A 13,113-nucleotide genomic window follows, 5' to 3' on the forward strand; every position below is an offset into this window, starting at 1 on the left:
CTCTCAACTCTCAAATGTAAAAGGATAAAGTGTATATTCTCAAATCAAACAACATGCATAAAATATTAGTACTGCAAATTTACTTAAGATCCAATCTCTCCTTTAACTTTTATTAGATCTTTAAATTTGATTATAATGTATACTTTTGGATAAGGTAAGAAAAATATGGAATAAATGACTAAAATTAATATTCCACACTAATCACTATCATTGATTAATTAGGATGCCATAAAACGAAAAAACTATAATACGTAGATGCCATAAAACGGAAGCCCTTACTTTTAATACTCTACATTTTCAAAAAAATAAAAGGTAGTGCCTATGATAAAGGGTGCACCGTTATTGCAAATTAATTACACACTTATTTTCGGCAACTGGCCACTAACTATTTTCCTATACACCTTGAGATGCATGCTGAATAGGTGTGTATTTCATATTTCTATCACACTACTAAAGAGTCCACGCAGAATATACAGAAGATCAAAATTCTATGTATCAATAAATGGTAAGTGCTCTAAAAAAGTTGTTTCGCCTTTGGAATTTGCAAAGTGAAAAAGACGATAGGCCATAGTAGCTTTAATTCTCCCTTTCCTTTGTCGAGATACGAATATTGCTACAATTACAATATTAATACTACCATCCAACTTAGTTCGTATAGTATTCTCAATTATGCTTTAAACCAATAATTTCAAAATATTTCGGTATGTACGAATAATATTCGACTCTCTTACGACGAATGAGTAAATTGATCTCATTTGAAAAAAGTAAAAACTGATGCATTTGTGTATGATATTTGGTCGGATGAAAAAATGTTATCTGTTTATGTCAAATCAAACCATATTATATCTTATTACAATTCTAATGATCATGATTGATTTCATTAATTGCCTTTTGGATTGTAATAACAAACACATTCAAACAAAATTGAATAAGATATCTTAATTTTGTGAAGATAGAACAGCTAGGTAACCATTAGCAATGTTGCACATCTCAAACGAAAAAAAGCTAGAATGCAAAAAAACCGAAGCCAAAAATGAAGAAAATGATGAGGATAGTTGTAATTGATTCTCCAGCAACAGTTGATGAAGACTGATCTTGGTGTGGTGGCTTCCTGTAGTAATAGGGAAACCACGATAATATGGGCTCCGGCGGCGGCTGTGCACCGCCGTAAGAATTAGGCGTTGGCGGATCGTACGGGAATATTCCGGCGGGAGGATTGGTGGAGAGGGAAGGAGGGGAGAAAGATGCCGGAGGAGTTGTCGTGGTGGTGGAAGATGGTGGCGTCGTAGTCACTGGAGGGTTGTTGTCTCCGCCTCCGGGGCCTATTGGCGGAGGGTAACACGGATACGGGCACTCCTGAGGCGTCGTGGCGGCCGGAAAGTTGAGAATTGTGGAGAGAAAGACTAGTGTTGAAGATAGCTTGTGAAGTGTGGAGGTAGCCATGGTTGAATATAGTTGTGTGCTTTGTGATTGAAGTAAAGGAGATATGAGATGCAACGTGATGAGGAGTGAAGACTAAGTAAAATTATCCTTTTGAGTTATAGTAGTATAAATTTTATCATGATAGAAAGGAGACCAAAAAGATAGGGTATAAGTAAAGCAAAGGGTGATTGAGGGCCACTTTTGAGTTTGGAGTGTCTTCTTTTTTTCATGTTGTAACTTCTGTTTGTATGGATAACATGTTATCTTAGTGCCCTTGCTTTGAAATATATTTTGATCTTTATTTTTATGACTTCCCCAATCTTACCTTTTTAATTGAATATCAATAAAGAAAGATTAGATTAAATGATAGTGCCCTCGGTTACTACATCTCTGTATTTCAGTAGTCTATCTCCTTTTATTTGAACGTTCTATTTTAATAAGTTACTATCACTATCTAATATGAAAATTCAAGTAAGAGGGGTCTTGAACTAAGAAATGACTTTAGAAGCTAAAAAAAATGTACTGAGCAATTGCAATAGTTAGATTCATTCATTGATACTTCTATCATAGTAATGCAATCAGACATACAATCACACTCAATTTGACGTAATTGTTTGATCTTACAGGGGATATTCCATAATTTTACACGTGAGAGGTGATTTTTTGGTCCGCCATATTTTTTTTCATGAGTTAATGAATAAATAGTAAAATAAGATGGATGAAAAAGTAAAGATGATGTTATTTTTATTTTAAGAAATATTTTATTTTTAATGGAAAATTTTTAAAAAGGAAAACATTTCAAAAGGTAGTACTATTTTTGACGTAAATAGTTAAATCACGAATTGTCCGAGATTTCATGCATTGATTGAAGATAAAGAACATTTGTGCTTGGACCTTTAAACTTTGATGAGGGTTATATTATTTGATCATCCATTGTATAGAGCTTTGTGCCTAATTTAGAAGCCAATTTTTGGTGATCATCTTGTGTGCCACTAAGATTCAGACGCCTTATTGAATTGAATTATGCTGAGGATTTGTCCTCATCGAGGTCCATTACATATTTATACCTTTAAACATAATTTAATGTTATCATGGCCTCTAAATCTCTAATTATAGTTGAGTTAGAGATTTTTGAGAATTTGTAGGGAGATGTGGCTCAATTTGTTTCTTTTAAAATTTCATGAAAAAGGTTAAAGTTAGTGTTGCCAAAATTTGTTTTGACTTTTTAAAATTTCATGATAAGTTAGAGTCAGTGGAGTCTGAATTTTGAGAATATCTAATTCTTGTTTTAATGTCTCATTAATTTAAGTTAAGGTATGCATTTCCTATTTTATGTGGTTGGATTTAAGGAGCCAATGCATATTGTTGTGGCAGTGAAAATTGTCTAGATTTGCTTTGCTTGTTTGCATTGATGGGTTGGTGATTCACTTCTCACACATTCTCTCATCACTTTTCGTTTCATCCTCGATGTATCATTTTTTCGACATTTTTACCCACCCCTATATGTATTATAGCCAAATTATCACTCTGATGACAGTGTCATGCTAGACACTAGCATTGGGATCTACTTTGTTAGAAATATAAAAATTGTGTTATTACATATTGCAATAGTTTATGGAATTTGTAAATAACCAAGATTGGGTTAATGTTTGTGAATGTTTAAGCAATGAACTCTACATATATTGTAATCTGCACGAGGAAATAAACATTTTGATATTTGGTTTATTCTTTGATTTGGTAATATTGCATTAGGCTTTTTTTCTAGAAAATATGCAAGATATATATTACACTGAGTCTCGTTTTGTGCATTGGTTACTGGCCAATTTACCGCGTTTTAACATATAGTATGTGCAAATTAGTTGTTAAATGTGCATGAAATAGCATAAATTCGCACAAGGGGTGCTGAAAGCAAGTTAAGTGAAAAAGCGGCAAACAGAGAAAAAAAATTGTGCAAATTGGTCAAGAGGCTACACCTGGGAAGCGGAATGAAAAAGAGACCAACTTAGGAGTTCCTAAAGGGCAGAATTGTCAAGTAAAAAAAGGAGTAACCCTAGGGATTTGGTTCATACCACCCTATAAATAGGAGTATTAGGGGGCGTTCGCTTTCTTTTATCCGAAATGCAAGGAAATATATCGTGACCAGAAATGGGAATGTACGGCCCACAGAATTGCGGCTGTTAAATAGTGTTCGCCTTTCTTTAATGCTGATGGGTTTGGGACGTATATACAATGCAAATTTTGATTAAAAAAATTATGTTATGACATAAATACCCCTGTTCAATTTCCCCAAAATTAGCAGAACGCGCCCAACGAAAAGTAGGCGCCTTCATTTGGAAATTTTTCAATTTCGCCGCTACAAATAGGGGGCGCGACCGCACTACTTTCTTCAGGAAATCCACTTTACTTTTTTCTCAACGACATTTCAATTGGGTGGTGGTATGATCTAAACTTCTATTTGCGTCTTTATTTTTCATTTGGCGGGTTCGTTTGTGTTACTCTGTGTCAATAGTAGGGTCATTCATCTATCTGAATTCTAATATGAATTTTTTTTTAGTTCTCCACTTTTACTTGTTTCTGCGGAGTACGGATTTGTTTGTGTTAGAGTTTGTATACTAGAAATCACGTTTCGAGTGATTGAATACTATTAAAACTCTTATTTTATTTTCACAAAGGAATAAACAGATTATTTTTGTCATAATGTTGCTATGTTTTACATTTAATGGATGTATATTATGTTAGGTTTGGTATACTGAAAAACATGTTTCGAGCAAGTTTCGCGAGAATAGAATCTTGCTTGTATACGTAAAACTCTACAATCCACTTTTAACCCGATTCAGTATTATTCGAGCAGTCTCGAACGAATAGAATCACTATTATTATTACATTGTGTTTGCTTGTGCATTTATAAGATGTTTTACAAACATTTAAATGCATAGAAGTAAACAAAGTCTAATAAATTAGAAAATATTACAATTTTTATTTCAATTTTTCAAAATTTCAACCTTCCTTTGGGGGGATTCATTTTCACCTATTCCCAAAAGGATTTCTTCGCTTTTTATTCAAGTTCTAGTATTTTTATAAGATCACCCACCCCGAATCGGGGTACCGGGGAAACCGAGAGAAGATCCGTGGGCAAAATTTAAAATCATCGGGAGAACGAGAACATTATTCTTTGGAAATCAAACCCAAAAAACCTGAAACATGTTTAGAATTTATATTTTCTAAGCAAATTATTTTTGTTCTAGCATGCAATTATCTTTTTAAACATGTAAATTTGATTAACGCATAATCGGTAAAATAGATCCTACGCCCATTTATTTGTTTTGTACAAGTCTTCCTTAAAGGGGCCCCAAACCCCATCATATTATGTGTTTAAATGATAAAACTTAACAAAGTCTGTCTTTGTTTTAAGAGGTGGGGCGCCCTTCACTTTGTTTAAAACCACCCAAAAAAAAGAAAAAGAAGAATTTCACAACCTAGATAGGGTTTGACACCTATCGGAAAGGTTTCAATGTCAATAAATTTTTGTTACCAAATAAGATGACGTCGGGGTATAGAACCAAGGATCTAAAAAAGGAACCCTTTTTTATGCTATCATTAAAGACGGGTTTTGTAAATTATTGTTTCTTAATCAATTAGTTTAGATGAGCATAGATTGAATGATACTTTGACTTACCAAATTGGGTTTTTAACCCAATAAACCGGTATATGGGTGTGGTGATTAATACTACGTGCTGGTTTGCTATTATTAATGGGCGGAGGTAGTCTCGTTTGATAACATCCTCAAGAGCTTGAAATAAGGTTTTATTATTCTAACCAACAAATTTGAGTTTGATTCCCTTGAATAAAAATAAGAATTTAAAAAGGGACCACCGAATAAATAAAATTAATTAATTAAGTTCACCGGTTTAATAATTAATTAATGATGTTTTATTTTGCGTGGAAAAAATACGCCGAGACGAATCGCACTACATGCGATCCAATTAGGGTTGTCGAGCGAGTGGGAGTACGGATGGTGATCGACCGGCGACGTACGGACGAGGGTGGACATGTGCGCGCCGCCGGCGTGACCACCGGTACCGGCGAACTCCAAGGAATCGCTCCGATTGAGTGGGAGTTAAGGTGCAATCATGCGGCGACGTGAATGCGAGCAAGGCTCGTCCACGCCGCCGGCAAGACCTCAGCGTCCCTCTCCTCGGAACACACGGCAGTCGACGATGGCGATGGTTGACAGAAGCCGCTGCTCGTCTGAGAGCAGCGGCGGTTCTACCGCCCAGAAACCCTAACCCTAACTCTAGTTGCTTCCAGACTGTGCGACGGGAAATCCGGAGAGGCGACGCCTTGCGATGGCTGCTGGATTCCAAGAGCTCATCGCTGGAGATGGATGATCGTCCGGAGTAGCGCGGAAGACGCCGCGCAATGGGCGACATCGACGGAGGGATGTCGCGGCGCTTCGGTGCCGGAGAGGGAGAAGGAAGCAGCCGCGCGTAACGCGGGCTGCCGGCGGCAGCTGGTCGGCGAAATCACCGTTCCGGTGAGATGATCGCCGGTAGATTTTCGTCGTTGTCGATTCGTGTCATCCACGATCAACGAGATATTGATGAAATATTATTTTAATGATTATTTGATTCCTAAATTAAAAGATATCATTAAAATATTATTATTTAATGGAAATAAAATATTTTGGGATGATTTCTCTAGATTTTAGGAATATTTAGATTATTGACCATATCTATGGATATATTTTATTCCTAGATGATATGGACAAGAATAATTTAATAGTTTCCTAATGTTTCCAAGGATTCCCAGTGGTTGCTCCGTTCTCGTATGCTCAAATGTTTGTTGTATTTGATGTGTTCATAGGTTATGTCGAACCTAAAGCCACCATCTACCTTGCAAGGAATTGGGACTACCACCGATGGTTTGTTTATATTACTTCAAATACGCCAATGGTTAAGCTTGACTACTGCTCACCTCAATTCTGTTTTCCTTGTGTAGGTGACAAACTCATAGTTTAGGCTTGTTTTATAGGTGATTAGAGAGTGTTTTTTATGATTAAGGTGGTTAATATAGGTTTGTCGTAGTTTTGTGATGAAAACAGGTTGAAACGAGCCGAAGTTGAATTTTGAGGAGGATTCCAGAGAGAAAACCCGACCGGGTGTTTCCCATTTCCCGGAAAACCCGGTCGGGTGTTTTGTAGCTACTTTGCGGGCTCCAGAAGAAAAATCCGACCTGGTGTTTCCTATTTCCCAGAAAACCCGGTTGGGTGTTTTGTAGCAGATTTGCGAGCTCCAGAAGAAAATCCCGATCGGGTGTTTCTTTACTTATGGATCACCCGGCCGGGTGTTTTGAATACTTGCTCACTTAATCCTGATTTTTACTCCGAATATAAAATGGTTATCACTAATTTTTGAACCCTAACTTCCCCCACTGCAAAATTGAGAGAGAAATCGAGAGATTCAAGAGGATTGAAGGCAAGGAGGCTTCCATCTTCAAGAGATTGAAGAAGAAGACTCTCCCCAACATCAAGTCCACCTTAGGCAGTTCTATTTTCCATTCCTACTATGTTTTCCTTTGTTGTTCTTGTATTTACTTTTGTATAGCTTTCACTATGAGTAGCTAAGTCTTTATTAGGGATATTGGTGAAGTTTGTATGGAATCCATGGGTTAAACCTTGATTTGTGCTTATCTATCTCTTTTGTGATGGTTTTGTTGGTTATTGGGCTTTTTCATTCTCTAATTGCTTAGCTACCAATTAGATATGTCTTGTTCTAATTATTGCCATTGAGAAATGCTTGATTAGATTGTTAAATAATCAACAACTCTGTGCGTTTTATGTTATCGAGAGATGCATAGCTAGAGAGAGGGCTTGGGTCCGTAAGTCTTAGGAGTCGGTCTTGAAGTGTAGGGAGGACACTCCGACATTAGAGGCCGATCAATGCGTTAGATGCACCCGAGAGGGTGTCTAACCAATTAACCCGACTTTCCTAGCCACACATGAGACCCAATAGATGAGCATGATCCCTAGGTGACACCCGTGATCCATACCAACAGATCCATATCTCTACCTTTCCTAATTCGTGTGAAAACTACCTTTTATTTACTTTAGTTTCCTTATTTGCTCTTATTTGCTTACTTGTTCTTTGTTCTTAGTTCGTAGTTTAAGAAAAACCAAAAACCCATTTTATTAGTCTAGATAGTGTTCAAAGTTGCATCGTAGTACTCAAGCCGGCATTTAGTATTCGAGGATCGATAATTTCAACTTGCCACGTGCTACATACCCCATACACTTGTGGGTGACATATTGATTGCAAATTTAGCATGAGTCAATAGGGGCTAATGCCACACCGCGACAAAAGTTTTGTAAAGGAGATCGTTCGCGCCGAATGTGGACACCACCGAAAGAGGAGATTTTGGCTAGCTGTTCGGTTGAACTTGTTGCTGGTGGCTGGAAATCAGACAAAGGTTTTCGTGTTGGCTATCTGTAAAAAATTGAGGACAGCTTCCGCATTGAATACCCAAAAACTAACATCCAGGGTACTCCACATATAACTTCCAAGATTTCTGCTTGGAAGAAAAGTTACACCAGTTTCCGCAACATCCTTGCAAGAACCGGGGTTGGTTTCCACAACGATGACACTTGTAAGATCGATTGCGGTGATGAGTAATGGGTGCAAATAGTCATGGTTTTGTTTCTGTTTGTATTTGGTGTCTTAATAGTTATGTTTTAGATCTTGGGAGTGCTTTAATAGGTTAACGAAGTAATCATTTCATGACTGACAGGTCGATAAGAATGCACGGAACATGCGGACCAAATGGTGGCCACTATGGGGAACATGGCCGGTGATTTTTCGAAGATCGAGCTCGCGGAAGTGGGTTTGAAGAAGTTGACAAAGCTTCTGCAGAATTGTGCCCACAACGACTCCCTATGAGTGAGTGCAATGAGAACAACTTCCCACCCTCTGCTGATGATGTTCCAAATTCTGAGGCCCATGGAGGCCCCGCCTACACTGACCTTCACGACGACGGTTCTGCCAATGAAGATAGAGTGACATCTACGACCAAGTGCACTGGAAATAAGCTCAAAGTTGTGACTAGCGACGAGGGGATGATGGAGTTTATGGCTAAGCGCATTTAGACAAAAACTCCCGTCTCGATTTGGTGGTTTCAAATATCAGATATAAGTTTGATTTGGGTAAGGCACGACAAGAGGTATTCGACAAACTTGGGATCGTTGAAGGACTATCTCTTGAGGAAAGGTATGACCCATGCAACATACTAGGTGACAAACCGTAGCACTTAGGGGTCTTCATCAACATGCCTCCTCATGCTCGATTGGGGTACCTAAAGAGGCGGTTGAGCCAACATCGCGTCATCAATTGATGGTTGGAGCTGCGATTGGGTTTGGTTATGTATAAAAAATTTCAACTATAGCTATTAGTGACCGCTTTTTCGGTGTGTAATGCAGCCAAAAGTAGTGTGCTATATTTTGGAATGTGTTATGCAGCGTATGTGTTGTACCACGTATATACCCCATAACTTTTTTGGGTGTGCTTCCATATGAATGTTATATATGTGTGTATTTTGTATTAGAAGTTTGTTGCAACAATTATTTGTGTAAAACTTTTTATTCATGTCCAACAGTCAAGGCCTTGCGTACGGATTATCAAGTCATAAACCATAAGTCTTGAATTTCAATAAATAAAATACTCCCTCCATCCCCAAAGAGTCTGAACTTTGGGTTCGGCACATGTTTTGATAAATAAGGGGAAAAGTAAAAGAGGGAGAGAGAGAGAGAGAGAAAGGGTAGTTGAAATAACGTTAGTGGACAGTGGGGTCCACATGATTATAATAGTATAAAAGTTAATGGAAATGGTATAAGATGTAAATAAAATGATGTGTAGGGATAATATGTTTGTTTGAATTTTTCAAAATTAGAAAGTTCATACTTTTTCGGGACGGACGAAAAAGGAAATAGTTCATACTCTTTGGGGACGGAGGGAGTACAAACAACATGGGCATTCTGAGTGGAGCTCACATAAAATTTGGATCACACGAACAAATCCCTTCTTCTTGTGCCATATACTATGTGGTTAACTAGCACAAACTAAGCTTCTTAAGAGGAGATTCAACACACCAAAAACACTAGTCCACCATCCATATGCTACGTGGTTACATATGGACTAGCACCCCCCTTAAGGTAAGATGTGATGGTTCAGTTTGGCACATTCGGCAACCACCCAATGGGTGAGTTCGAACCAACTGAGCTTCCATATGCCGACCTAGTTGACGACCCAACAACATCATGATTCGCACGCGAACTAGGGAGGTTAAATTTTTTGGGATTGTGGCAGGTCTCGACCCTTTTCATACCTAGGTCGAAGTTGGCCATCTGGGTTCAAGTCAATGAAGCGTACCCCCATATCATTTGTTGATTCTCGTTCTGTAGGTGGCGGTGGTAAGTCATCGTCGAAAGTTTATGCCGGACAGTAGGTGGGGTGAATACTATCGGGTTGTTCACCTCGTCATTATCTACCTCTATTTCATAAACCTCAAGGTTGTGGTTGGCAGCTTCTCCGTATTATCAGAGAGCACAATAACATGCTTTTGCTCCAAAACCTTTACGTCAGCCATGGCGAATAAGCACTCGAGTCGGTCGTACTCAAGTTCTACCTTCTAAAAGTATGCCCCCGCAAACCAATTATACTGCAGAAAAAATTGGTTTTGGCCAAATTTAGATATGTATTGTCGACCCTTAGTGGCCTAGGCTTGTTAGGCAAAGCGAATACAAAGAGAATGTATAGTAAATTACAAATACCTTCATAATCCGAGCCCAAACGTCATCACTTGCAATAATGTAGTTCGTTGGACTATGCCACTTAGCCCCGAACATCAGAGCAACGTCCTTGAAAATCTTTTAGCGTCTGAGCAACACATCTAGCCTCTTTGAAATATCCTTTTTGGACACAAGCACACCGGCCTTCGATCTTAGCTCTTGTTCCGCTGTCATCATGAACTAGCTCAGAAACTGATTCTCAGTCCAATGTGTTCCTTTCTTCAACTTAATCATATTATCCAATAGAATCAAATCAGCTTCGGCTGTCCAAGGACCATAGTAGAGGAAAGCTGCTTGTGGTGGAGGATTCATTGTATGACTTTAACAAGTGGGAGTATATGAGGTGGTGATGTTAATGCCAAATGGATGCTCACTTAAAAATAGAGTTCTTCATCAATGTTGAGTGACATTTTCCTATAGAAGGTGATATGAGTAAACACCCTGCAGCAGTAGTTATTACCAATTTTATTTTTTTCCCTTCTATGCAAAAAACATTTGAGATAAGCAACTTAGATGAAAAGTCCGCACTTGATTTAATTACTCCTACAATATCAACTTATTATTTGCCCAATTCAAGAAAAAGATGACATCCACCAGTACCCAAAATATATTATTGACACGATTATTAAAAGGTAAAGATTTTGATGTTTTTTTTATGAATTTTATAGTACTCTCTTGTCCCAACTAAGTTGAGTCAATTCTTTTTTGCACTTGTTTTAAAAAAATTGTACAAAATAGTTAAAGTTGATATATAATAAAGTAAAAACGAGAATAATGTAGACAAGACTCTTCTCTATAGTTTTCTCGCTTTTATTTGACTATATATCTACTTTAATTATTTATTTGGTTTTTTCAAAACGAGTGCAAAAAAAAGTGTTTCAACTTAGTTTGGACGGAGGGAGTAGTAAATTTTGTTATGGATAGACATTATGAATATATGGTTATAGCTAATCTGGACGAGTGTTTCATTGATATAAATATAGAGTAAAGGTCAATTTTGGTCCGAAACATATGACCGAAATACCAATTTGGTCCAAAATATTCACTTTTTGAGAAACAGGTTCATAACAAATAAAAATGTTGCCAAAGTAGTCCTTTTTTAACGGCTCCGTTAAAAAATTAACGGTCAACCCTATTTAACCACATTTTGACCTAATCAGAATAATAATCTATAATTAAGTAAAAAAATAAAATTAAAAATTAAAAAATCGCCGGCATAATCAGGGTACACCCCTTTCGGAAACGGATATGCAGCGCCCGCCGCTGTCTTCGCCGGCGTGGTGCTTAATCCTCTCACTTTTCGACTCCGTCTCTAAAAATCAGAGACAGTCCAAATTCACGACCCCCATCTCTCTCTCCTTCTCCTTCGTTAAAATCTCTCCCCACGGGCGAAATTCAGCCCCTCCACCGCTACCGTTGCGGCGCCACCGGTTCTCTTTCTCACGCTTATCCTCCGTATCTCCTCAATCTCAACCAATTCACTCTATTTTCTGTCTCAATTCCAGCGGCCACCTCTGTCAATCCCCTGCCTGCTCTTTTCCTCCGTCATAGCCAACGTGTGATGACGCCTTACCGTCACCCTCACACTTTTCCAGAGCTGCCTCCCTCTATTTCTCTCTTTCCGTTACGGCTTTCCCTTGTCTTTCTCGTTCGTTTCCTTGCTCACGCTACACCCTCTCGGTCATGCCCCTGTGCAATCAGCTTGACCACTTCCAAGCTCGCTCTCTCTTCGTGACGATTAGCCGATGTGGAGCTGTTGCTTCCATGAAGATTCGCAGCTCACCGTCGAGCAGCTCCTCCAAACTGGGTTGCTTCCACCGTCGTCTAATAATGATTGTTAACTCAGCAATCGAGACTCATGGGAGTCAGAAAATGGGTGTTCAGCTTTGAAGGGTGGTTTTTCTTGGGCGATTTCTTCACAGGGTTTTCAATAGAGAATTGGAAGAGATTTCTGGGAGTTGAGGTGTGTTCTTGCAGAGAAAATTAGGGTTCTTGAGATGAATGATAAGGAGAAAGAAAGATGGTTTGTACTAATTAAAATCCACTAATACAGTCAAAATATCATTAATCAGGAGTTAACCGCCAGTTTTGACATAATCATAAGAAAAGGACCACTATGACAAGAATTTCATTTTTTATGGACCTGTGTTTTCAAAAAGTGAATGTTTTAGACCAAATTGGTGTTTTGGTCATATGTTTAGGACCAAAATTGACCTTTACTCATTAATATAACATAACTAATCCAGTAAACTCTAGAAAATGCTATTTGCATATTTCTGGTAATAATAAAAACATATATCATCAGAGGTATCTTGACAAACACTAAATTTCATTTGAGGTACTTTTGCACTATTTTTAGATATGCACAAAACATTTGAGATAAGCAACTGAGATGTAAAGCTTGCACTTGATTTAATTGCTCCTACAAAATCTACTCATTATTTGCCCAATTCAAGAAAAAATGACATCCACTAGTACCCAAAATATATTATTGACATGATTATTAAAAGGTAAAGCTTTTGATGGTTTTGTTTTCATATATTTTTCTACAAAAATTGAATATAGTTTCTTACAAAATGAATTTTAAGAATAGAAGGTAAATAAAAAAAATATAAAAAATTAAACCAAATTATGTATAACAAAAATTGTGAGTACATATATTTATAGGCATTTAAACATACAACTATTTATTGTTTATTGATAATTTGATGCAAAGATAAAAAAAAATGAATCAGCAAAACTGATCCAATTTAGGTTTCAAAAGACTATATAGAATTGATACCAAAATAACTTGTATGAACTTTGCACAAAACATAGTAAATTCAATTTCTTAAACCAAATTAGATAACTAAATT

At 37.6% G+C, this 13,113-nt stretch overlaps 1 protein-coding gene across 1 annotated transcript; it reads right to left on the reverse strand.

Annotated features, from left to right (window-relative positions):
- Positions 1 to 913: 913 nt before the first annotated feature.
- LOC125185328 (proline-rich receptor-like protein kinase PERK9) lies at positions 914 to 1,543 on the reverse strand. The gene has a single exon (XM_048081851.1). It carries the CDS (start codon positions 1,441 to 1,443, stop codon positions 1,006 to 1,008), a length of 438 nt encoding a protein of 145 aa, XP_047937808.1. The 5' UTR covers positions 1,444 to 1,543; the 3' UTR covers positions 914 to 1,005.
- Positions 1,544 to 13,113: the final 11,570 nt, after the last annotated feature.

Source organism: Salvia hispanica, chromosome 4, assembly GCF_023119035.1.
Source record: "Salvia hispanica cultivar TCC Black 2014 chromosome 4, UniMelb_Shisp_WGS_1.0, whole genome shotgun sequence".
In the NCBI taxonomy this organism is placed as follows: domain Eukaryota; kingdom Viridiplantae; phylum Streptophyta; class Magnoliopsida; order Lamiales; family Lamiaceae; genus Salvia; species Salvia hispanica.